The 25,320-nt window shown below is 36.6% G+C and overlaps 1 protein-coding gene and 1 non-coding gene across 4 annotated transcripts; one reads left to right on the plus strand and one right to left on the minus strand.

The window, feature by feature from the left end:
• On the minus strand, positions 1 to 20,285 carry LOC104886953 (beta-hexosaminidase 1). 3 transcript variants are annotated; one of them, XM_048638945.2, is made up of 16 exons: positions 19,756 to 20,282; positions 19,595 to 19,678; positions 18,337 to 18,372; positions 17,275 to 17,386; positions 17,044 to 17,114; positions 16,789 to 16,919; positions 16,367 to 16,383; positions 15,727 to 15,775; positions 15,117 to 15,217; positions 14,836 to 14,895; positions 9,247 to 9,280; positions 3,184 to 3,255; positions 2,933 to 3,031; positions 1,960 to 2,019; positions 1,630 to 1,880; positions 1 to 631 (listed from the first exon to the last, which is right to left on the minus strand). In XM_048638945.2, exons 1-16 carry the CDS (start codon positions 20,119 to 20,121, stop codon positions 456 to 458), a joined length of 1,719 nt encoding a protein of 572 aa, XP_048494902.1. In that variant the 5' UTR covers positions 20,122 to 20,282; the 3' UTR covers positions 1 to 455. The 3 variants fall into 3 exon arrangements, with proteins under 3 accessions (XP_048494902.1, XP_010669816.2, XP_057248562.1); XM_010671514.4 differs by lacking the exon at positions 3,184 to 3,255 and having other exon boundaries at positions 19,756 to 20,274; XM_057392579.1 differs by lacking the exons at positions 15,727 to 15,775; positions 16,367 to 16,383 and having other exon boundaries at positions 19,756 to 20,285.
• On the plus strand, positions 20,261 to 20,332 carry TRNAH-GUG (transfer RNA histidin (anticodon GUG)). The gene has a single exon. It is a non-coding gene; the product is annotated as a tRNA-His (tRNA).
• The last annotated feature ends 4,988 nt before the right edge of the window (positions 20,333 to 25,320 follow it).

A 25,320-nucleotide genomic window follows, 5' to 3' on the forward strand; every position in this document is an offset into this window, starting at 1 on the left:
TATCATAGAAAAACACTTTTTTTATTACAAAGGTAAAGATACAAGTAGGCCACCTTATCTCAAGGAAAATTCCACAAATGATACAATATTGGAAGAAATTGAAAGAAAAATAAAAGCAGCAACAAAGTTCAAAGGAAGTCTGAGGTAATACAGAGGGGTAGATTTCCAGAATCTATGCACCAAAATAAAGGCAGGTAAGGTAACATTCGGATTCCGAATGCCGATCCATATCCACAACCCTAGAGCATCCCCAATCAGCCGAACAAACAAACCCAAATCCCACAAGTACATTTTAATAAGGTATATGCACAACGACGAAACAAGCTTCTGGGCTGTCAGCAACTCAGCATGCACTTCAAGCTCCATATCAACTTGTTTGAACAATTACCACAAATTGGAGCTCATCAGTAGTTTTGTGCGACCATCATAACAACTGTACATAGATAATCCCACGATCATTGTTCATAACAAGATCCTGGACCAGTAGGAGGACGTCGAGCATAATAGTTAGTGACAGGAGCAGCTTGAACCCCACGCATATTCAGGAGGCATCTGAAGTAATGCAGTCGGGGTAGAGCTGTTATGCTTATATTTCCTTCAGATGTAGCACCTCTCCTGCTCCATAAGCGTTCTGGATGGTAAAGGTAGATTGAATATCAAGAAATAAGCAGAAGCATATAGCCATATACAAACACATAAAGACACAATTTTAAGACCGCAGGCACTATCCTATCAAGCCTGGCAGACTCTATGATATTTATCAAGGTGAATGAACAATTTAACATGGAAACTGCTTTCTACACATTATGAAAGCTAGGAAAATAATCATACGCCATCATCTTTCTGAAGAACAGAACAAAAAAACTCAAAATTGAAATGTTTCATTAAGAATCTTACTGCACAAATAACTAACAGGAAGGCAATGAGATGAGATTAGGACCACCAACCTCTCAACAAAAAAATTAGAAAACCAATAAAAGGGTGCAATATCCATGTTCCTTGACTACAGACAGGCATGATACAATTAATTGAGACAGGGATGGTTTTGTACTTATGTCCTAATCTCACTCTGTAATCTGTATGCTAAGTATCTAGTCTTTATCACTCTCAAGTCTCAAGTCTCAAGTCTCAACCAATAAAACCAAGATTACCTATTCGAAATCTTCATTTGTTATGAACTACTTCATTTCATGATGTTTCAAAATTCAAACCCCAAATCTCCAGCTAACCTCACAAAATATGCTGGTGAATGAAACCAACAGGAGGAGCAAAGCTATGCTAGAGGTGTCCACCAAATCAGGGTCTCGAACAGGCTTCAAAAGCACAAAGCTTCACCTTTGCCCTTTCCAGGAGACTTAAGATAACTTAAACCTATGACCTCCAGATCACAAATAGGCAATCTCAGTGCCGCAACTAGCACATCCTATAAAGATAATGGTGGTCTATCAACGCCTCAACAGAATAACTCTTGGCACAAATGCTATAAACCCCCAATTCATATCAAAGTTCAATGCCTAAAATTTTCTGCCAGATAAACGTCAGACAAGGAATTCTGAACTGGTGAGCATGATTAGCACACTGCAATTTTCTTTTTCTTTTTTTGTCAAGAGATGTAACTCATGTACATACCTGCAGCAGCAGCTGCTCGTGGCCATATAGTTTGCTGAATATCTGAAGTATCAGCTGTCTCACCCCACATGCAAACTTCTCCTCCAAGAATTAACTTTTGCTGAGTGACATCAGTAATATTCTCCAAGGGATCTGCCTTGTAGACAGGTTGCCAGGGAACATCTAAATGATCAAGGTACCAAACATCCTGATTGCTGAATATACATCTAAAACCTTTAGCGACAGCCTTAGGACAGATTCCAGAGACCAGCCTATCACCAATTTGCACAGGTTATATGATTACATACACGAGAACCTTACAAGAAGACGTAAAAGTTTAAGTTAGCTTACCAGTTATGCACAATCGTTCTTGGATTTAGTTTTGTCGGGAAACTTATAAACGTTTCTTCCCTAAAATGAAAAATTAACTGATTTCAGACAAGGTAATTTCCATCTGGTACGAAAAGCAAAGAGTGGCACATGCAAGGTCATTGTATGGCTCTAAAACACAAGCTGCTGAAGTACTTCCACTCCCATTTAACTGCAACACTCAGTTTTGGCACTATTCACAATCACTCATATAACTAGTTTTTGTGTTTCATATGTATGGAAAAATATAGTCATTTGGGATCTTGCTGGATTTGTCTCAATGTATAGTATTAAAATATAATTTTTTTAATTAAAAAAAATTACTAAAGATATTAATAATGTAAATTGTGCATAGTTAAGCATGAAACTGGAAGTGTTGCAATTAAATGGGAGCAGAGGAAGTAGATAAAAGAAACAGAAATTGTCAGCAGTTGACAATTCGCAGTCATCTTGTTCTTCCCTCAAAAGTAGATCACTTTTACCAAGATGACCCTGCATATTTATTGACTGATGCTAACTCATCTCATGGCATTTCACATTGAAACACTCACTTTCGCCTAGTTTATTTTCCCCATTTGACAGTGGTGTTAGAGAGCCAAACTTTTGACCTTTAATTGTGATCAATAATGAAAGTATAGTTATATAAAGACAAATTTGTGAAAGCTTTCTTTTTTATTGCATCTCACATGATCAGTTTTTCATAGTAAATTAACATGCATACTGAGTTACATATCACGGTGAACAAACTTTAGACCTCAATTAAAACAAGGCAAACAAAATGGGACAAAGAGAAGATTCTTTTTCAATGTTTTACTTTTTAAAGAAATAAGTCATATTCATTCTGCCTGCCTCTCTTCAAAGCATAGGTAAGCTGGGGAGGACACTTGTGCAGTGGGCCTTTTGTGTTTTGTTTGGCATCCAAGGACAAATTTTATGTAGCATACAAAGAGCATACCAGTTGACAGGTGTTCGATTATTTGTAATAGCTATTTCCTGAGCTTTAAGTACGAAATACTGGTAGGCGTCTTTTCGAGTCATATTACGGTCATGCAACCTGCATCAAAGAAGTTAATATACAAATTCCATGGACAAACTACTTCACAGTGATTGTAGTAAAGCATCTCTTAGATACATAAAAAAAATATCGGGGGGATAGAAAGGAGGAAAGAGAACACTTGATAATTAAACACACACAAAGTACCTCACCTTGAAAATTCTAAAGCCATGAATGAAATGTTAATCAAGATTTGAACAGTTCCTCGAATAGATATCATGTTCCTATAATTTCATTCTTTAAATATATTAGTACTACGAGTGGCGGATCCAGAAATTGAACCACGTGGGTTCGAACTTGTTCAAACTTAAAGTCAAAATTATTCGCATACGGCGAAAATTTAATATTAATACTTATATTAAAAAGCGATAAAAAGAGTTGTACTCTTGATAGTATTTTGAGTTAATTTTTTTTCAAAGATAAACAAATATGTCCTTAAACCTCTTATCTTTAATATTAAATATTGAAATTAAGCATATATATACAAACTTCAATCAATAAACCAATTAATTAAAACTCTGGTATATTTATCTTATATTGATAATTTTGATAGAGTTGTCTTTGGGAAAAATAAGTAAGGAAACTCCCAAAATTCTCACGGGTGAAATGAAGAAGATAAACAGATAGTATTAACAACAAAAAATACAAGAAGAGAAACACTTAAGTTGTAGTAAACTAGTAATAAAGCACAAAGGGGCATCAAAAAATGAAAAACAAAGGGTGAGAAAAAAGGAAAAATAGTATTAACAAAAAAAACAAGAAAAGAAACACTTAAGCTGTAGTGAACTAGTATTAAAACACAAAGGGTAGTAAACTAGTATTAAAACACAAAGGGGGGCATTAAAAAATTAACACCAAAGGGTGAGAAAAAAAAGGAGAAGAAAAAAAAACTAAAAGTATAACTCATGCTGTTGCTGGGATTCGTTCCCACGACCTTGATTAACAACAGCCCCCAAGATTAAATGCAGACTGTACCACTGAGCTACAAGCGTATGACATGATGCATTGTTTAACTTCTCTTTATATGATCCTTGTTTTTTTCCTGTAAAAATGGGCTTTTTTTACCATCGATCCGTGTGGGTTCAATTGAACCCACTCTACCCACGCTGTATCCGCCCCTTAGTACTACTGACATAACTACTAAACTTTTTCCATCAAGTTTCTTTTATGCTGCTTTGACATATATAGTAATGCAAAATTTTGTTAATAGAGCCATATTTCATCACCAAAATTTCAACAAATATAAGTAAGTGTACAATGTTAATCACAAGATTGAATGTCAGAGCACAAGCACAATGACTTGACTATGATGAACCTCTCATTCGATTTCTTCAATATAATTTGGACAACCCAAAATGGATTCTGACAACAATATGGTCTAGGACTTGCATATATATATGCACCTTGTCAGTAACTTAGCCCAAACTTGGAGGGCTCATAGAAAATGTAAACTCTTGGAAAGCAATAGGAAAAAAATTTAGTAGCTTAATACCCCCTCCCTCTACATATACTTCTTCCGCTCCAAAATGAATGCTGGCAAGGAGTAGGAGGGAGTCAGAAGTAGGGTTTTGTGTTAATAATTATGTTAAAATAAAAAAAGAGAAAAGTTGTTTAACGTGAGTGGTCCCATGCGTGTGTATATCTTTCCTTCCATTTATAGAAGTCACTCCATCCCCTCAAACTTAAGAATTCACCATAATTTTACCAACATTTTGAGAACTTGTATCCTTCCCTTCTTTCACCAAATCTTATACTTCCTACTGTTTTCAATAAGTGAAACACATGAGTTTTTTTTACGGTTTTTTCACCACATGTTTCACAATATTCAACTGGTACCCTCGCGTTTTCAACAATTCACTTGGTGCCCTTGAGGTTTTGAAAAATACTTAGAATATCTTTAATGACTAACGCTGTCAACTCCGTTAGTCATTAAGGTTAAATCAACCAAATTAACCCCTAACTAACCTAATTAATCCTAATTAACTCTAATTCAACTTAATTAATACTTTAAAAACCTAATTAACCTATCTCTCTCCCTAACCCCTAACCCCCTACCTAACCCCACCTCACCCTAACCACCCAAAACCCACCACCTGACCCACCTCACCTTAACCCCACCACCACCGCATCCCCTCCCACCACCCCTGCCTCTCCCCACCGCAGCCCCTCCCCCCACCTCTACCCTTCGCGCAACGCCTCCCCTCACCCCCACCCCTCCCACCCCTCGCACAACGATTCCCCCACCCCACCTTCCCCGTCGCATTCTGCGCTCCCCTCCCCCCACCTCCCGTCGAGTTTCGCACTACCCTCCCCCACCCCCCATCAAATTTCGCGTAGCACCTCCCCTGAGTCGATTTTTTGCGCAATCGAGGGGGTGGGGGGAGGGGAACGCGGAATTCGACAGGGTGGGGGGTAATCGTTGCGCGGTGGCCGGTGGGATGGGGTGGGGGGAATCGTTGCGCAGCGAGGCTGGGTTGAGGGAATCGCTGCGCGAGGGCTGGGGTTGGGGAGGGGTTGCGGTGGGGGGAGGGGTTGTGGTGGAGGGGCTGCGGTGGTAGGAGGGTTAGGGTTAGTGTTAGGGGTTAGGGTAGGGCTAGGAAATAAGGTTAATTAAGTTTTTTTTAGAGTTATATTTAACAGAAGTTAGTGGTAGGGTCACTTCAGGTAGGGGTACATAGTGAATTTTGGAAAACACGAGGGTACCAAGTGAATATTAAGAAGCCTCATGGATACCTGGTGAAAAAACCTTTTTTTTCAGAGTCTCCCATGCATGCTTTTGGCCTTTAGTCTTTTTTTTACGTATTAGTAGAAATTATAGAAAGTTGATATCTTGAAAATACACATTTAAAACAAGATAATAAGGTCCCACAAGATAATATTTTGCTCATAATTAGTTAAGGAAAAAGGTCAAAGTTTGTGAAGTTTAACGACCGAAAAAAACCAAGTGTGCACTTAATAGTACATGTCTATTACAAAATCCAATAACTCAATTCTTTTAGGAAACTTTTAGGAAACTTAGACACTTTTTCCTGGATATTCAAAAAGTATATCTAATTATTATTTCCAAATAAGAGGAATATAAAACTAATATCAAGATATTAACACCACCACCATCATGAAAACTAACACAAATACACATTATTGTGATATGATACAGAGATAAAGTGAGCACTTGAACATAAAGAGATAACACACATTAGTAAGAATTAATATAAAAGAAAAGGCAAGTCAATTAATCTTAGTAATACACATGAGTGGGAGTAGAATATCCCCAAGAGGACACGATCATGCTAAGGGCCTAAAAAGTCTAAGAGGATGACAACCACCCCCCCCCCCCCAAACAAAAAAAAAACATTACTTAGGGATCACGATTCACGAACATGAATCCTTGAGCATGAAAACTTCCTGTCACAAGCCATATCCTCCATATGTTGTCCATGACTTATATCATGTTTGATCACCTCATACTAACTCTTTTTAGCTCTACCTTTCTTCAATCACATTCGGTAACATAATATTTACACATCCACTAAACAATAATATATTACGCATGTTGCCTTTGAACAGGTCCAAACCATCGAAACATTATCTTTCATGTCTTAACTTCAATGGGGGAAACCCACCTTGTTTTTGTTAACTTAATCTTGGCATTCTCTATTCTGTAAGGTTGCACATTCAATGGTAGTCAATGCCACAAAGAAGAGCTGGCCTACTAGCTACTTAATTAAATATCAACTTTGAGTTTGAATGGGATTTCCTTGACTCACAAGACTCTTGATGTATCTCTTAGTTACAACCACCATCCACTAACCTGATTCCAATTTCATAGGCTATAGTCAATTAGGTACAAAAGATGCTCTTTGAAATGAGAATCATGAATCTGTTTGGAGTAGGGAATCATGAATCTGTAGTTGACGTGGAAAAAATTGCTTTGAGATAAGTTCAAATTTGCTATTCCAAATGTACTAAATAGTTATTGTTCCTTCACAACTAAATGCGACCCTTCTAGCTTGTTAATCTCATACCCCCTTAAGTCAAAAACATTTCTTAAGAGGTTCTTTAAAACATAGAACAAGGCAAATAAGAGTGATTATTGGAAAAATAATCAGCATGGACTTTTTCACATAGCAAAAAATAATCTTCACCTCCCACCAAACACAATCCAATTCCTCCTTAAAGTAGATCTTTTGGTATGCATTACAAATCATCTTTCTACAGCTCATGATTTCATATCTCCCATTCGACAATAATACTCTAGTTTTTGCAAGCCTCATGAGGGTAAATTTGTTTCTTTTAAATGTTCTCTTCCGATTATTAAAGCAATGTTGGACTAGAAGTCAATTTTACAAAAGAGTGTACTCTTGCTAGTTGGTGAGACTCCAAATTTGGGGACCTCCGTTGATGTCTTAGCTATGGGTTGGAGTTCCTTCCATGTTCTATATGAGTCTCCACTTGGTTCTCCATCAAGTGATAATCTATTCGGGAAAACCAAAGCGTTTACCAGGGAAGGGTAGATTAACATTGACAAAAGCACGCTATCCAAGAAGTAAGATTACTTTATGCACATGTTCACAATCCCAGGTTGTCTACAGATAGAGAAAATTAAAGGAAAATCCCCATGGGATACAAAAAGAAGATTATCAAAAGGGCTCTCATTGTATTAAGGATGATTTCTCTTCACTTTAACAAGACAAATCTTAGGAAACTTCACATCATATAAAATTCAACAAGTTGTAAATATAAGTTCCAATAAGTTTTCAAAACTTCAATTCAGCAAGGTTTAGGTGAGGATAACACTTAATGCACAAATGTATATCGCTTAAAGCATAATAACCATCTTTGTATTACACCCCTATCAACAATGAATGAGGCTTTGAAGGAAAGGGCTCAGAAAGTTCACATTTCAAGAAAGGTTCAGTAAAAGAAATTATCAAAATCACCAATATGGTCTAGTTAACATAGGGTGGTGAAGCAAAGTCTTTTCCTCTCATAAAGTAGACATAAAAATCCAGTTTAGGACACTTGCATATCCTTGGTTGAGTTCAAGGTACAAAGTGTTTGACATGATTTTTTTTTTTTTTTTTGATTTATCGTTTGATATGGGAATCAACCCTCAAAGACTGAAAATTCTCTTACTTAAGAAGGCTACTATCAGAGAGGTGTTAGTGTGTAATGGTAATGAGAAGCATTCTCTTCCAAGACTTTGTAATAGTTGAAATCACACTCGTGGATTGGAGCGTCTTTTTTTTTCTTGAGAAGATTGATGTGAAGGGATTTCACAGTAGCATGATAAGATTGCTTCCCTTTTCATCGAGATCTTATAGATTTCTTTTAGATTTTTCTAATGATACCATTTGGAAGACAAAAACTTTTCCTAGAGCTCTTCTTTTTGATAAGCAACCATCATTAAGAAGATTTTAGAGGAGAATACTCTAAAGAGAAGTTGTAGTGTATCTCATAAATCAAGGGAGAATTGATCATCCTTCACACTTTTGTCTTTGGGTTATCTCTCTTTCGCACTTATCATTAGCCTTGACTGCGACCTAGTTCTACCAATCATGTGCCTCCAAAAACAAGGATGAAGAAAGGTTGGATTGCAAAGTATGAAGGATAAATCTATTCCCAAAGTAGTGGTGCACCTGGAAAGAAGAAACCAACTACTTGTTTAAGCTTTCAGGCATAGGGCTGAAGATTTTGCTTTAAGTTATTGTATATCTAGAGTCAAGCTTTGAATTTGAGTGGCACTTGCTCTTTCTTGATTTTGTAGATAAAATGTTACATGATCCCTTATCGGCATGAGTTATTTACCTTATCAGAGCTTTAAAACTCAGTCCATATGTATTGTATAGGCCGATACATACAAGATTTTTAACTTAACCTGCAATTGAGCCAAACGAGCTGATATAGCTGTTAGGGGGAAAAAAGGCTGATATAAAATCATAAAACATGAAACCACCGTTCTTTACACATACTCCGATAGTGTACACTTAAGTAGGACCGTCGCTGCAATATAAAAGCCCTGAATGTGTGCCCTCCTTTAGTATATGGGTGGTACCCCCTTGGCTTAATTGTAGTATGTGTGTATTATTTTATCCATGAGACACAAAAAGGGTATCTAAATACTGCGGCCAATTGAAACTGAAAGTCAAATTTTTACAACATGAGGCACAATATCATGGATAAAGGGGAAAAAAAAAAAAAAAAAAAGAACTTACCATTGCTTTATGTGTGCTGTAGAATTCCAACAGTCTGTCAAAAGATAAAAGCACAATAACAATTCAGATTCTACATCTAATAGAAACCTTTAAGGGAAGAAGAATTCAAAGCACTACATTACTACAATCCTTTACACAATGTACTAATAACATTCATTCTAGCTTAAGACACCTTACTTTAACCTAACCACTAACTCGTCACTGTTAATGATACCATGGCGGCATCAAAAATCTCAGTCCCAACGAAAAATTGGCTCTTAAGTAAACAATATCTCCTAAGACAACACTTAGATTTAACATTTCATTCTTGAAGGACTGAAATGTCTAAGAGGAAACAGCGGACGGCTCCTTGTTTCAAAATTAATAAGCTAAAGTGTCAAAACATAAGAAAGCCAAAGACAAGAGTCGTCTCGAAGCCAGCAACACAGAACCTAAAGGTTAGTGGATTACTAATAAGAAATCCAGTCACTAAGAGGTCTAAAAAGTGGTATTTGAGTTGTAGAGCCTCAACTCAAAAGGGGAGACCCTGTCAGCTAGTATCAACCAAACACAGACCAAGGGATGTTAGAAAGATATGAAGGGTATAACTTTAATTCCTTTTAGTAAAGTTCAAGTAGTAAAGTTTTTTAAGGAACTATATGATACTTAGTGAGTAAATAGTTTGTTTCGAATAAGGAAATCATGGCATATTCTCTATGAGATCATCTAATTTTGTTTAAGAAACTTACATTCAATGCTTCCTCCTAATATTGCAATGTTTTGACTATCGAACTATTCACATGCCTCACTTCGAGGGTTGGACCATATTTTTTTTTTAGGACATTATTATTTACCGTCCGTATTTACTACAAATCGTCCGTATTAATTTCAATACATCCCTAAACAGCCCCTACATATACCCTATCATTATTTGTCATCCGTATTTTTCCTTTAAACGCCCCCCATACCTTCCCTTTCCCCCCACTCTTACTCTCTCACCTTTCATCCAACTTCACCCCACTCCTACTTTCTCACCTCTCGCATTACCACCACCGGAGCAACACTCGCACCACCACACCACCACCAGAGGTACACTCGCAAACAACCACCACCACAGGAGCACCACCACCACTGGAGCAACACCACTATCACAGCACCACCACCACCGGAGCAACACAATGTCCGACGAAGAACCGTCAATGCCGCCATCATCAACGAAACAAAATGTGGTTATTCTTTAATATATTTTTTTCCGAAGCGTATGAAATTTCCGTTTCCTCCATGGAGGAAACAAACAAGATGTTCGTTTCTTCCATGGACAAAACGAAATTTTACCTTGTTACCATGGTAATGAAACTAAATTTTGTTTCCTCCATGGAAGAATCGAAGATCTTGTTCGTAATGGAGGAAACGAAGATCTTGTTCGTTTCCTCCATGGAGGAAAGGAAATTTCGTTTTGTTACCTTGCATTTTTCGATTTTGTTGATATGTTATCATAACAAATGCGCAGAGTTAGGAAACACTTCCCAAATCGCTTTCATAAAACCCAAATCACGGTCAGTTATGAATGTAACATGACAACATTCACCCCGATAAGCAACTTAAACTTGTTCAACACGCAATTGTAACTATCAACTGTTTCGTTGGTTGTTGAAGAATAAAAACCATAAAGTTCTTATTACAAAGTGTCATCCGAGCTCCAGAAAAGGCATGTTATACTTGTTGGTTTTGTACGTTGTATCCATACCAACATACGGATAAGTACGGAGGTTATTTGGTGACCGAGGGTACACCATGAACATCTGTGTCATTATATTTGTCTTCTCGTCTTGTCTTATCCAATGAAGGTAGTCGTGCTCTCGAGCAAGGTGAATGAATTGTTGCATCATGTCTCTACCATCCATTACTTCCTTTCAATCTTTTTCTTTCAGTTTATAGAAATGTCTCATATTTGTATGATCATCGGAATATTTCTCATTCACAGCTTTCATGATACTAGCACGCCTAACGTGTGACTTAATCATATCGCCAGCAAAAACTTTAGCCGTACTAAGGCCGCTCATGGGTGGGTGGCCCTCACGATAGTGAATGAACTCGTGATTGTGCATTCCCCTTATCTCTATTTTGATCACCCATCATGTTCAATCAGTGTAATGCAAAAACTCTATTTTAACTCCCGCTTTACACGTTTTATTACGTTAAGATTCCTACCATCACCTCGATGAGGTATGGCATACCTCGGTTACATTTCATATAAACATATTCTCGACCACTATGCTAAAGTCTATGATTTGACGAAATTACCATCACAAACCTAATTTCACGTGCCCTTGTTTTAACCCAAGCTTGCACTTCATTTTTCTGAGCCAAAGCGCTTCATTATAAAACATGTGATTATATTCTATATAATCACCCCCAAAATCCAGCAAATAAATCTAAAACATTTTAACACTTACTATTTCGACCTAGGTAGCATGGATACGGGTAAAGGGACGAAAAACGGCAAAATTAAAATTTTCGAAAACGGGTACAGCTTGGATTCGGCAAAAAAAATTAAAAATTAAATTTATAAATTAATATTCATATATAAGTCACTACCATAAATAAAACGGTTTTTTCACCATGTACCCCCGAGTTTTCAGAAAATTCACCTGGTACCCCCCAAGTTTTCAAAATACACCGGGTACCCCTAAGTTACAAACTAATACACTCAGATACCCTTAATGACTAACAGCGTTAACCGTCGTTAGTCTTAACTCTAATTAACCGTTAATTTTAACCCTAAACCCTAAAATCTAACTCCTAATTAAACCATAACCTCTAACTTCTAACCCTAACCCTAACCCTAACCCTAAACCCTAATCCTCCCACCACCCTTTCCCCACCCTCCCACCACCCCTTCCCCCACCCTCCCACCACCCCAACAGCCCCCTCCCCCACACCCGCAACCCCCCTCTCCCACCCCACCCCTCCCCCTCCCACATCCGTGTCGCGAGCCTAGAATCCAAGAGCCCAGTTGTCGGCGAGCTTCCCGTCGCGAGCCCAAAATCGCCGGCGAGCTGCCCCACTACTGTCGCGCTCAACCTTCTCTCCTTCGTCTTCGAACTGGAGTAGAGCAAGGTAGGGGGATTCAACAGGGGGTGGGGAGGAGGGGGATTCGACGGGGGGTGGGGGAGGGATGCGAAATTCGTCGGGGGTCGGGGAAGGGAGTGCGGAATTCGTCGAGGGAGGGGGTGGCGACGGGGCAGGGGGAGGGGAGGGTAATTCGACGGGGTGCGACGGGTAGGGGAGGGAGGCTGCCACGGGGTGGGGGGGGGGGGGCTGGGGTGGGGGGTGGGGGTTGTGTGGGAGAGTGGGGGAGGGGGGTTAGGGTTAGGGTTAGAAGTTAGAGGTTAGGGTTTAATTAGGAATTATTTTCGTGTTTAAGGTTAAAACTAACGGTTGATTAGGGTTAAGACTAATGACGGTTAACGCCGTTAGTCATTAGGGGTATCTGAGTGTATTTGTTTGTAACTTAGGGGTACCCCGTGTATTTTGAAAACTTGGAGGGTACCAGGTGAATTTTCTGAAAACTCGGGGGTACTTGGTGAAAAAACCGTAAATAAAATACTACTTTTTCTTTTTGAGGTGAGTGAACATTTTTATTAATGTTTGAAGCAAAATTCGGAAAATAAGGAACACGTTGTACGATTTTTCTTTAGTTAAAAGTGAGCTCAAATTTTTTATGAGTAATAACTAAAAATTTAAAAGAAAGGGAGGAAGAATTAATGACTTGATGACAGTTGTATATTAACTTTAGCGGTGAAAGTTTGAATGATGTGTCTCTCCTCTTCTCCTACTCTCTCATATGAAGTATTTAAATATTATATTTATAATATAAGTACAACAATCACTTTTGACAGTCATGATAGAAACTAAAAAGCAAGGCAAAGTTCGCAAAAAGTAAGGCAAAGTTAGCAAAATATGTCGACATATTGAGTCAGAAACTATAAAGCAAAAGAGTAGAGAGAGAAATTAGAAATCATAATAGAGAAAACAAAGGTCAAGAAGGGAGAAAAGAAGCTGAAGGTTTCTAATGGCAGAAAAAGAGAAGAAAAAAATGAAGGTGAAGAAGATGAAGAAAGAGAGAAAATGCTTGGGGACGTTGCATAGCCTCTAAACCCGTCCACAAGACGTCTTCAGTTTACAGCCAAGGCGTACCCCCACATGAGCTCGGCGTCCCCACCAACCAGGTTCGTTTTGGGGACGTTTTTGGGCCGTACCCCTCCCCGACCTATCCTCGTCCCCGGTACGGGATTCGGTCTAAAGGAGGCGTACTCGTGCTTCATAGATTTCGACAACATTTAATCACAATTGACATGCAATAATCACTAATATAGGCTAATTAAATCAATCACTTACTTGTCGTAACAACAAATTACTCAATTAATCACAACTATTAATATTAACTAAATATTTAATATACATCCATTAACAAAATTAGCAAATTTTTACAAGATTATTATTTGCTAATAAAAAAAACAACTAATTATCAGAATAATTCTTATAATACGCAAACATATTTAGAAAAAGTTAAACTTAATATTAACTAAATATATACTTACACAAGCTAATAACAAATGTTCATTAACAACATTAACAGATTTTCATGACTATACTAATCAGAAAATTACTACTAATTATCAAAATGTTTTCAATAATGTGCGAATTAAGAGATTTTCAATAATGCAAGGTAACGAAACGAGATTTTGTTTCCTCCATAGAGGAAACGAACAAGATCTTCGTTTCCTCCATGATCTTCGATTCCACCGTTGAGGAAACGGAATTTCGTTTCTTTACCGTTGTAACAAGGTGAAATTGCGTTTCCTACATGGACGAAATGAAGATCTTGTTCGTTTCCTCCACGGAGGAAACGGAAATTTCACACGTTTCCGTGCATTGGTGGCAGAAAAAAAATACTTCATCCGTCCCAGAATCCTCTTTACACTTTCCTTTTTTTTATTTGTTCCAGAATACTCTTTATACTTCTATTTTAGGATATGACCCACTATTATTTGAATCATTCTACCTTTTAACTATTGGCCCATATTCTTTCTCCTTTAAGTAAAATAATACCACTCGTATTACTTATCAACTCTAACCATGACCCACATTTTCTCTCTTTAAACTGAAATAATACTACTTTTACTAACTACTAACTCTTATCACATCTACTTTTCAATAGTTAAAAGGTAGAATGATTAAAATAATAGTGGGTCATATCCTAAAATAGAAGTCTAAAGAGTATTTGGGACACATAAAAAAGAAAAGTGTAAAGAGTATTCTAGGACGGAGGGAGTAGTACATAATTAAAGATATCAATGGTTAAAATTGTGCATTATCCATAGTGCTAAGTCTAAATATTTCAACTTAGAGACAGTGAGGAAGTAATCAAAGAATAAATGTGTTGCATCCTTTAAGGAGGTTACAAGGACTTCGGGTATACATATGTGAGTAAAGCATAATATGATGCATTTGCTACTTGATCATTGTTGTATTTACTTGATCAATCAGGGTCTAATTATGGCATAATGAATAGTAAGCTTTTCAAAAATAATATTCTCAGTATACCTGTATTAACCTCATCACCTCCTAAGTGGAATAGCTCAAATGGGAAGATCTTTTTCAGATCTGCAAGATACAAGTGTATATCATGTCATGAATTGCGACACACGGGAGCATCTATAATATGACATTTCATTGAACATTGTGATATGACTAATTAGTAATTTGATTTTTAATTAAACAATCATCTGAGGATGCTGACTTAAAGTGAGATTTAAGGGTCTAGAGCCAATCAGTTTAGATTTATTATAGGTCATATCTGTGAGAGTGTGAGTTGAAGATCTGACCTGTCAAAATGCCAGAAACCACATCGAAAGTAAAATTTTTAGAAACATCAAGTGGCTCTTTACAAGAAGAAGAAGGCCAGAGATCAGGATAGCCAACACCCCTGCATAGAGGAACAAGTCCTGATATTGGGATTGGAATTCAACAGTATGAGAACTACTGATAATCATCAGAGATTAACCCAAGTGATAGACTTTGAGCTTATCAGCACAGACACAACATTTACAAGCATCTTCACAAAATAATATATGGCAGGGAAGTCTTTTCATGGGTTCTAATTTCGTCATATAATTAAAAGCTACAAGAAAGGAAGGATGCATCAGAGGCAGTTTAAAGCAACCGCAAAAGATACTGAGCCAGGTCACATAGGAGACTAAGTAACAGAAAGGAAAATAAATCCCAAGGGTCATTCTTTCAATTCAAATTGACAAAAAGAACCAAACATCGTATGAATATTTCAGAAGATATATAGGCTTCCAACAGTTGCAAGTAAACTGATAGCCTGGATAGCATTAATAGATATGGGACTTTCCTTATCGGGGTAGCTTCACTTATGGAGGTTCAAGCTTAATTATATACAAAAGATAAAGGCCGTACAAGGAAATTACATACCATGATTCAGCATGACCAGGAACATCTATCTCTGGCATGACATTAATACCTGCCACAAGTATGGAGTATTGTAAAGCTAGAAACCTTATAAGCAGTTTAGCACAAAAATATAGATAGATATAGCACACAGAAAGGGCCCATGGTTTAAAAAGCGCAAGCCGCAAGGTGCTCCAAGACAGTAAGGGCTCCAGAGACATGAGGTGTTATCTTAAGGCATGCACATCAAGCACACAAAGTCCAACAGTCAATGTTTATGCAAGAATGATCACATTGACTTTCACTTGAAATTTGCATTAAAAGCTCATATTGAGAAGGTAGGAAGATTATGTTTAAAGTAGTAGTATCAAGAGAAATGAGAAAAGGTAAATAAATGGGGGGAAGAATGAAGAGAAGGGTGCGCCTCATTGTCTAGATTGCGCCAGGATTGCTTGATGGGATGAAGTTGGCATTTCACTGCTTATGAGTTTATCAGGCCTAGGCAAACCACAAGAGCCTTTTACATGCTAAGCTAATGGCCAAGAAAGATGACAAATGTGGAATACTAGATCTAATTTTATGATTTAACGCCAAATTTAACTCCGGAGTGACCCATAGAAGGAAAGTGATGGGGGAAAAACACAAAGTAAATGATAAGGCGTACCTCTTGTCTTTGCAAAGCTGCAAGTAAGCCATCACATAGACACAAGAGGGTGAAAAAATTAGTTAGTAAGAGAGAAACTAAGAAAGCAACAGAATTAGCTATCATGCAGTCCCTGATCAAGAGACAAAGAAGAGGGAGGGAGCAAAAACATAGAAAATGTCAAAACGGAGTGGAGGGTAGGTCATAATGATACCAAAGGAGTGGTCAATAACAATAAACATTTTCAGCAAGATGAATAATGGAGTACCAATGAAAACATCAACAATGCAGCAGGGCTATAGAGCAAACCCACTACAGACAAGAATCAGTTCCAATCACTTTTCTGACCTTCCCTTTCACTACTTCAACTACCAAGAGCTTAGGAGATAAACAAGAAATGCTTAACAAGTTATGATACAAAGAAAACGATAATGAGAACATACTTAACGATTTCATAAGCATCCTCAACTGTGTATCGTTCCGACTTTGAGTATGAATCCTTCCACAAATATGGATACGACGGTGTTTCAAGAGGAAAAGACTCCTCATCCACGATATGCCAATGAAGAACATTCTACTGAACAAAAATTTCGAACATAAGGTTCACAAACAACTTAAGAGGCAGCAAGACAGGAAAACAGTATATCTCATACGCTAAAGAAAACACATGAAAATAGAAAAGTTGGAAGAAGACTTACAAGTTTAGCATATGACATGGAATCAATTATATGCTTGATAACATTTAAGGGTAAATAATGTCGAGAAGTATCTGCAAGGAAGTAACAAATGTAAGAGAGGAATGACAGCAGATGAAAATTTTTAGGCAGAGCAATTAATTTTTGTTCTTTTTTCTGATTGGGGTAGTGGCAGCTCAAGGACAGTCGATATTGGCATTTGTGGTACTGGAATTTAGAAATGTTTTCGCTTACCAATAAGAAGTCCACGATATGCAAACCTTGGTTTGTCTTGAATATACCAAGGAGCCTTGAAAACTTTCACAGTTTTTGATATATAATCAAATGTGCATAACTGGCTGAAAGTCTGCACAATAAATTTAAAGAAAAATTTCAGGGAGAAAAAAAGAAAGAGAACAGAAGGATGTTTAATGTATTCTCGGCAAGCAAAAAGAGGAACTTCCCTAAATGAATTTATTTGTAGATGTTCTTACTTGTATCAAGATAAGGGGAAAAGATGAAAGGCACTTCTTAAAACTCCATCTATTTCCATCTCTCTCACGTTATATAGCAAAGGTACCAGCATAAGGGAAACTTCATTTCACTTCCGTATTTTCTAATGTGAAAGAGCAAATATGTGAGTATGCAGGTGAATTCTGCCGCATTCAAGAAGATGAGAGAATAATGAATATTACCACTTTATGAGCTTAGGGAGTTTACTCCTATTGTCAAATAAATTTGTGATAGTCCAACTCTCCTCCCTCGTGGAAAAAGCCAACGCCCATATACAAATACTTAAAAAGATTTACAGCTTGTTCCGTAATATGGATAAAAAGCAATAAGAACTGCAGATTTGAGCATACCAGTGCATAAAACCGTACAAACTGCATGATATGCAATGGTATAAGAACAATCAACCCCTTAAAGAAAATTAAGGAGTCAAAGAGACATTCCTCACATCTTGAGTCTCTTTATCTGAATAACTACTCTCATAGCGGCTTCTTGGCGCATTAATTGCAGAGGACTATGACATAAATTCTGAAACACATACAACATTAAAAAAATATTCGCCTTGGCATATTTATACAATCCACATTCTAAGCAGTCTTCTTACCCCAAATACGCGCATAGTTTTTCCCAAGTACAAGGGAATATGAAGGGCGAACTTTCATTATTGACGTTTTATATATACTACATGCAGTTATGAACTTCTAATTCACAAACTCACATGCAATCCACCAACGGAGGCCTTACCATAAGCACTAAAAAATCCATCTTGAATAAGACATGGCCAGAAATGTATTACAAAGTGCATACCTCTAATGCCCGCAATGCACCATATACAGTATTGGCCTACAGATAGAGCAAGAAAAACATCAGCCTCATTCCCATTTTCTTACCTTTTTTTGGATGAAATGAAATTAGCTCAGTTAGTATGATTTCAGTCACAGAATTGCGTAACCAAAGTAGCTCGGCCACAATCCTATCACAAAATATATTCTATGTCTATCCATGATGAAATTACATCCGCCCAAGCTACAACAAGTCAACAACTCCCTCTATCAAATTCTCATCCAAAAACGAAAAAATAATAGAAAAAAGAATCACTTTTCAATTTTGCATTACCAAAAGAACTGGAATTTTTTACTTTTTTTCTTCTTTTGAGGGAAACAGGAATTTCTTTAAATAAATAAAAAATATGTTATTCCCTCCATTGACTTGCCATTTGCTTTTCTTCAAAATCAAACAAACTTTAACAGTAAATTCTCATCAATGTATAATAAAGCCTAAGGACATAGTCACCTGGAAATTAGGTTAGATTCGTCTCGATATGTATTATCCAAAACATCAATTTCTGAACTTCCTCCTTTCTCTTGCAACACGTTCTAGTTTTTTAATTATTGGTGTTTCAGTTTAGTTGCAACATTATCTCTTTTAAATATTAGTTATTTCTTATTTGTATCTTTCTCCTCATCACATGGTCCCTTTTTTATCTCTCTCCTCACATCATATATTTATATCAATGTGCCTCCCCTTATGTTGCAAAACGGAGGAAAAACTATTTTTACATAATTACATACATAATTAAACATAGGAAATTTTGTCAAAACTCATAAACAACCTTTTCAATACAAGTTAACAATCTTTAAAAAAATATTGCCAAAAGAAGACCTTAAAATAATTTTTTTGTGAGGAGTACCCTTGACCAACATTGACCACATATATTTCGGCGTTGATTCATTGCATCTCTTATGTTAAGGTTCCTCCATTATCCCAACATATACTCATGAAGTCAACGTCGGAAAATACTTGCTCGATGCCGAAAAATGGGGTTGATACATAATGGATGCAACTCACATTCCCTTCCCATGTTTGGTTTTAATGAGTCAACGTCGGAAATACTTGGGTCAATGCCGGAATGTATCAACTATCAATGTTGTTCCTCACCAAGAAAATCTTTTGGAGCCTTATTTTCCCAACTTGCATTGAAAAAATGCTGTTTCTAATAAATTTTCCTTCAATGTATAAAAGGTCAAAGATGTGTTTTAGATAACAAAAAAAGTCAAAAACTAACCTCAATCGTGATGACTCCAACAATGGAGTGATCATCTCTCCCAGATATCTTCAAAATGTAGCTCTCGTCCACTCCAAGTTGAAGCTGACAATTCCAAACAATTATAACCTAAAGAATGCATTTAATTTTAATAAAAAAAAATATTAATTTAAAATTGAAACCTCTTCACTGGAAGAGTGAACAACGATCTGAAGAACGCCGATGTCAAAACTGGGACCACTGAACCGGAGAGAGCGAAATCCAGCGGGAATTTTAAAAGCGTGAGTGAAAATAAGGCGTTTGTACCGGAAAAAAGCGTCGGAGATGATCGGAGAACCGCCGGAAAAAGAGAGTGAAAGGTCGGGATCGACGGTGAGAGTTTCGTCGCCGGAAGTGAAATATTCCGGCAACGGCCAAATGTAGGTGAGAGAATCATTGAGGGAAGAAGATGAAGGTGAGGAGAGAGATAAGAGTGTGAGTGTTGGTAAGAGGAGAGAGAAAATGAGTGCATGAGGAGAAGTGATGATGGTGGATGTGGAGGTAAGCATTTTCTTGGGAGCGTCAATGACTGATGATTTCTAATCTTGGTACTTGGTAGTAATACTTTTATTTTGTAACCATTTCAGACACTTTGCTGTGATTTTGATAAACAATACATATCTGTGTATGATATTTTTATTAACAAAAGTGGCTGTAGTTTAGTGGTTAGAATTCCACGTTGTGGCCGTGGAGACCTGGGCTCGAATCCCAGCAGCCACATTTTTTGTTTTGGAGGAATTTTTTTAAGAAAGACAATTTTTTAAATATTTTTGGGCAACTTCAAACCTTAATAAAAAAAAATTGTTGAAAACAACCTTAACCTTGTTTCCGATGTTGACTCGCCGGATTCCGGTGTTGACTCCACTTAATGAGTCACGTGACTTCATTAAACCCAATTCTTTCCCTCATTTTCCTCCTTTTTCCACTCCCTAACATTCATCTTCACCTTTCTCTCTCTTTTCCTCATTCTCCATTTTTCCCAAAGCTTGAAGAATCTCAACTCTTCATCTTCTGTTTGTGTAGGGAGGTAAATTTCTTGCACAACAGGATTGGTTTGTGAGCGTGCAATTAAAGGTAAGTTCCAAATACCCTTTAATGTGGATTTTTTCAGTTTGTCGCAATTTAGGGTCTTTTGCCATTACGAATTTATGTCAATTGTACCATTTCGGTGGTTGAGTGCATTAATTCGTAGCTTCTCCAATCCTCCAGTTTAGTAATGGCGAGAAAGGGGAGTTGGAAGAGCAGTAATGGAAGTTGGATGTTAGGGGGTGGGAAAAGGTGGGATGAATGTTAGGGGGGTGGGGAAAAGGTGGGATGGATGTAAGGAGGTGGGGAAAAGGAGGGAAATGGGGGGGGGGGGGGAGAATTGGGTTTAATGAAGTCACGTGACTCATTAAGTGGAGTCACACCGGAATCCGGCGAGTCAACACCGGAAATGAGGTTAAGGTTGTTTTCAACAAAAAAAAATTCATTAAGGTTTGAAGTTGCCCAAAAAAATTTAAAAGGTTGTCTTTAGCAAAAAAACTGTTTTTAAAAGGTTGTCTCTGACAAAAAAACTCTATTATTTATAATTTATATTAATAGTTTTATCTCCCTCAATTATATTACTTGGTGATTTGAATGAAATCAGTAGTGACATAGATAAAATAGGTGGTACACACTTCAAATTTAGTCGAACAAATGTAGTGAATAATCTCCTTAATTTCATTTGTACTACTGAAGGAGGTAAAAAAAGAATTATGGTGATAATCACATTCATGAACGCTTATATAAAGGAGTGGCTAGTATTCGGTGATTAGTTGAATTTCCCCAAACTAAACTCAAAAAACACTTTTTTTTTCTTCTTCGGATCATTATTAAATTTCTTTGAGTTTTTTTTCCAACTGGGAGTTTGAAATCCCCTCCCTTTGAATCTGAAAAAAAAATATAGTGTTTACGTAAATATTCGATAATCTAGTAAAAAATAATTGGTGTACTAGATTTGCATGCTCTAACATGCTTGTTTTAGTTAAGAAATGTAAATTATTGAAAGTTAAAGCCAAAGTTGGGAATCAAACACAATTTCAAAACATTTTTTTGCAAATGCAAATGGTTGAAAAAGATTCATTTACTCCTTCACTCAAATGATAAAAAATGCCAAGATAAACAAAAGAGTAAAGCGATGTACTTACGTAAAGGAGATGCTAATTTCGAATATTATCCATGCTCATGCAATATCATTCAATGGTAATAGATACACTTGGAGGTAAAAAAAAATTATGGTGTTAATCACATCCATGAATGCTTAGATAAAGGAGTGGCTAGTATTCAATGATTAGTCGAATTTTTCCCAAACTAAACTCAAACAACACTTCTTTTTTTCTTCTTCGGATCATTGTCAAGTTTCTTTGAGTTTTATTCCAACCAGGAGTTTGAAATCCCCTCCCTTCAAATTCGAAAAAAATATAGCGTTTACGTAAAGATTCGATAATCTAGTAAAAATAATTGGTGTACTAGATTTGTATGCTCTAACATGTTTTTTTTAGTTAAAAAATGTAAATTATTGAAACTTAAAGCCAAAGATGGGAATCAAATACAATTTCAAAACAGTTTTTGCAACAAAATGGTTGAAAAAGATTCATTTACTCCTTCATCCAAATGATCAAAAATGCCAAGATAAACAAAACAATAAAACAATGTACGTTACGTAAAGGGGATGCTAATTCCAAATATTATCCATGCTCATGCCACTATAAGGAGAAATAGAAATCAAATCAAGGAGTTCACGAATGAGGCCCGAGAGATTATTAGTACTCCCTCGTCCATTGCTTGGTGAAATCTCTAAAGAATTCTTCTAGAAATTCATTTCTAATTATACCCGCTCTTTTAATATTGAGAGTGATTTTAATCTACTCTCCCCAATTATTTAGAATTAGGATAATGAATTTCTCACTAAGGATGTCTTAGGATAGGAGATAAAATCAACCAGTTTCGATTTAGCTCCTGATAAGTCTTCAGATCCGAATGCCCCTTTCTTTTTCCAAAAATATTGGCCTTTAAAATTTATCATACCTTTCTTACCTTAGTTCCTAAAGTTGACAACACGAGTTGTGCAAATCATTTTAGGCCTATAAGTCTTTGTTCTACGATCTACAAGATCATTTCTAAAATAATCACTAATAAACTCCAAATGGTTATAGGTAAGATCATTCACCCTCTTCAAGGAGCCTTTGTCCAAGGACGCCTAATTTAGGATAATATCCTGATAGCCCATAAAGTGTTCCACTCATTTAGGAAAAAAATTAGAAAGGTAGGCTGGATTGCGGTCAAGCTTGACATGAAAAAAGCCTATGACCGATTAGAATGGAGCTATATTTTATCTACTTTAAACAAACTCAGTTTCTGGAACACTTGGTGTACCTCGATCAAGATTTTTGTGACTTCCCCACTTTCTCTGTTCTAGTTAATGGTATTCGAGGGGACCGATTTACCTATCTCGAGGCATTAGACAAGGGACTCACTTTCTCCTTATCTTTTTATTATTTGTGCACAACTATTGGCACGTGATAGTGTAACAACCCGAATTTTTTGACCATCTTACAGAAGATTAAGCAAAGTGGAAGAGACTTTAGTCGAGATAACTCAGACTATTACCTTCACACTCACCGAACTACATCAGAGAGTGTGGAACTCAATTCCCAATTCTATTCAAATTAATTTAACTATTACAACAACACCCTGATTCTCAAACTCTACCCTCATAGATTTCTATAGAAAATCCGGCAGAGTTTCCTTTGAAAATAGGATAACTCTAAAGTGAGAAATAATATGAACCTGTTACGTACAATTTCAATAAATAAAATATTTCCAAATCCTAGAACTCAACAACCTCAACGCTTTCACGGAGAAACACCCAACAAAGAATCAAGAGCACTAACAACACTTAAATGGAGAGATATATTATAAACAGTAAACGACTAACTATTACAAAGTCGAGCGTCCTCACTTCGAAAGGAAATACAATACCACACCATCTTGTATCAGCTTCAACTTGAAAAAGATTAAAGTTCAACCTAAAACATTTAGGATACTGCCATCCACCAAGTGGCAGGCCACATAAATGACAAAACAATAGACACATCAGCAAAGCTGAGTACTAAACCCATAAATAAGATTAACACATGCTTTGGTGGTTTTACTTGAAAATGACTCAAAACTCAACAATCATCATGCTCAAATTAATCACACAAGTCATAACAAAGTATAGCATTAGTTCTGACGAACACATACATGCAATACCATTATTCAATGCACTTCATAGTACACCATCGTTCATAAAATAGCAAACTAAAGCAGAGACATATCTCATATATCTTCATTTAATTAGTTTTCAACATATCATACTTCCTTATGAGGAATCTAAGTTAACCAACTCTGATATATGTTATATGACTTATTTTCTTTAATCGATTTCTTATCAGAAATCCAACTTATATTATCTAACACTATATCAGTCACTTTCTTATACTTCTTACAAACAATTCCTTATTAGGAACTAAATAACATGACAACAATCCATGACATGATTCCTTATCGGGAATCCAATACCAAATATGATTCCTTATCAGGGATCGAATATCATAACGACGTACCATGTACAATTCCTTATCAGGAATTCAGTATCAAAATGTGATTCCTTATCAGGAATCCAATATCATCATTCATATTCAAATTTTGAATAAACATTCATTACTTACCCGATATGATTCCTTATCAATCCAATATCGAAACAACTTACCACGATATGATTCCTTATTGGGAATCTAATATCGATGTAACTTTCATAATTTGAGATAACTTTCTTTTAACCGGGGGGGAAGAGAACGCAGCGGATGAGACAAAGCTTACACTCCGACAATGGGGGTCGTCATCCAACCATTCGCTTTACTTCTGGCCAATAATTGCAACTAGTATGGAGTACATTTTTCACTGATTGAATCAACCATCCACATGTTTTAAATTTACTTGATATATCACCCGATTATTGCCCCACAGCGCGATGGGCAGGTTTCCTTGTGGAGACCCCCCCAAGGTTCACATTCCATGGGGGTACTGTTCATGTCACCTCATCCATCGATTCAGACGAGGATACTTTACCCTTTAGATCAATCTCCATTATCATTCATAACATAATCATCATTCTTGGAGCTCATCCAATAATACTCGTGATTCTTAACACCTTTTGTACATCCAACCACATTATAAGACTTCACTCTAGAGAACTATACTCATTTATCATACCTTCATACGTATTTCAAGTTCAATATATATATACATTTACGTTCAATCCAATTCCAATCATAAAACTTGTCACTACAATCATATTCAACAGCATATTCATCACAATGACAAAAGTCTCTCAGTTAGGATTAACTGATGAGAGTTACTAAATCACTTACGCATAACTTGTACACTTGCATATAAATATGTTGCTTATAAATAGTTTATACTCTTTTATACTTCATGGTTATCAATCAAAATTTATCTCAATAGTGATAACAACTGTCATCAAGCAACAACAACAATTACAATAAGTCTCTCTCTTACAATTAACTAAGGAGAGTTAGCGTAGATTCCACAATTCGAGATTCATTAAACAAAGGTTGATTAGACTTAATCAATTATGGGCCATATTATCGCGTAAGTTCAATTCCAATACTATTATAAAT

The sequence above is a fragment of the Beta vulgaris genome, chromosome 2 (genome assembly GCF_026745355.1).
Source record: "Beta vulgaris subsp. vulgaris cultivar EL10 chromosome 2, EL10.2, whole genome shotgun sequence".
Taxonomy (NCBI): domain Eukaryota; kingdom Viridiplantae; phylum Streptophyta; class Magnoliopsida; order Caryophyllales; family Amaranthaceae; genus Beta; species Beta vulgaris.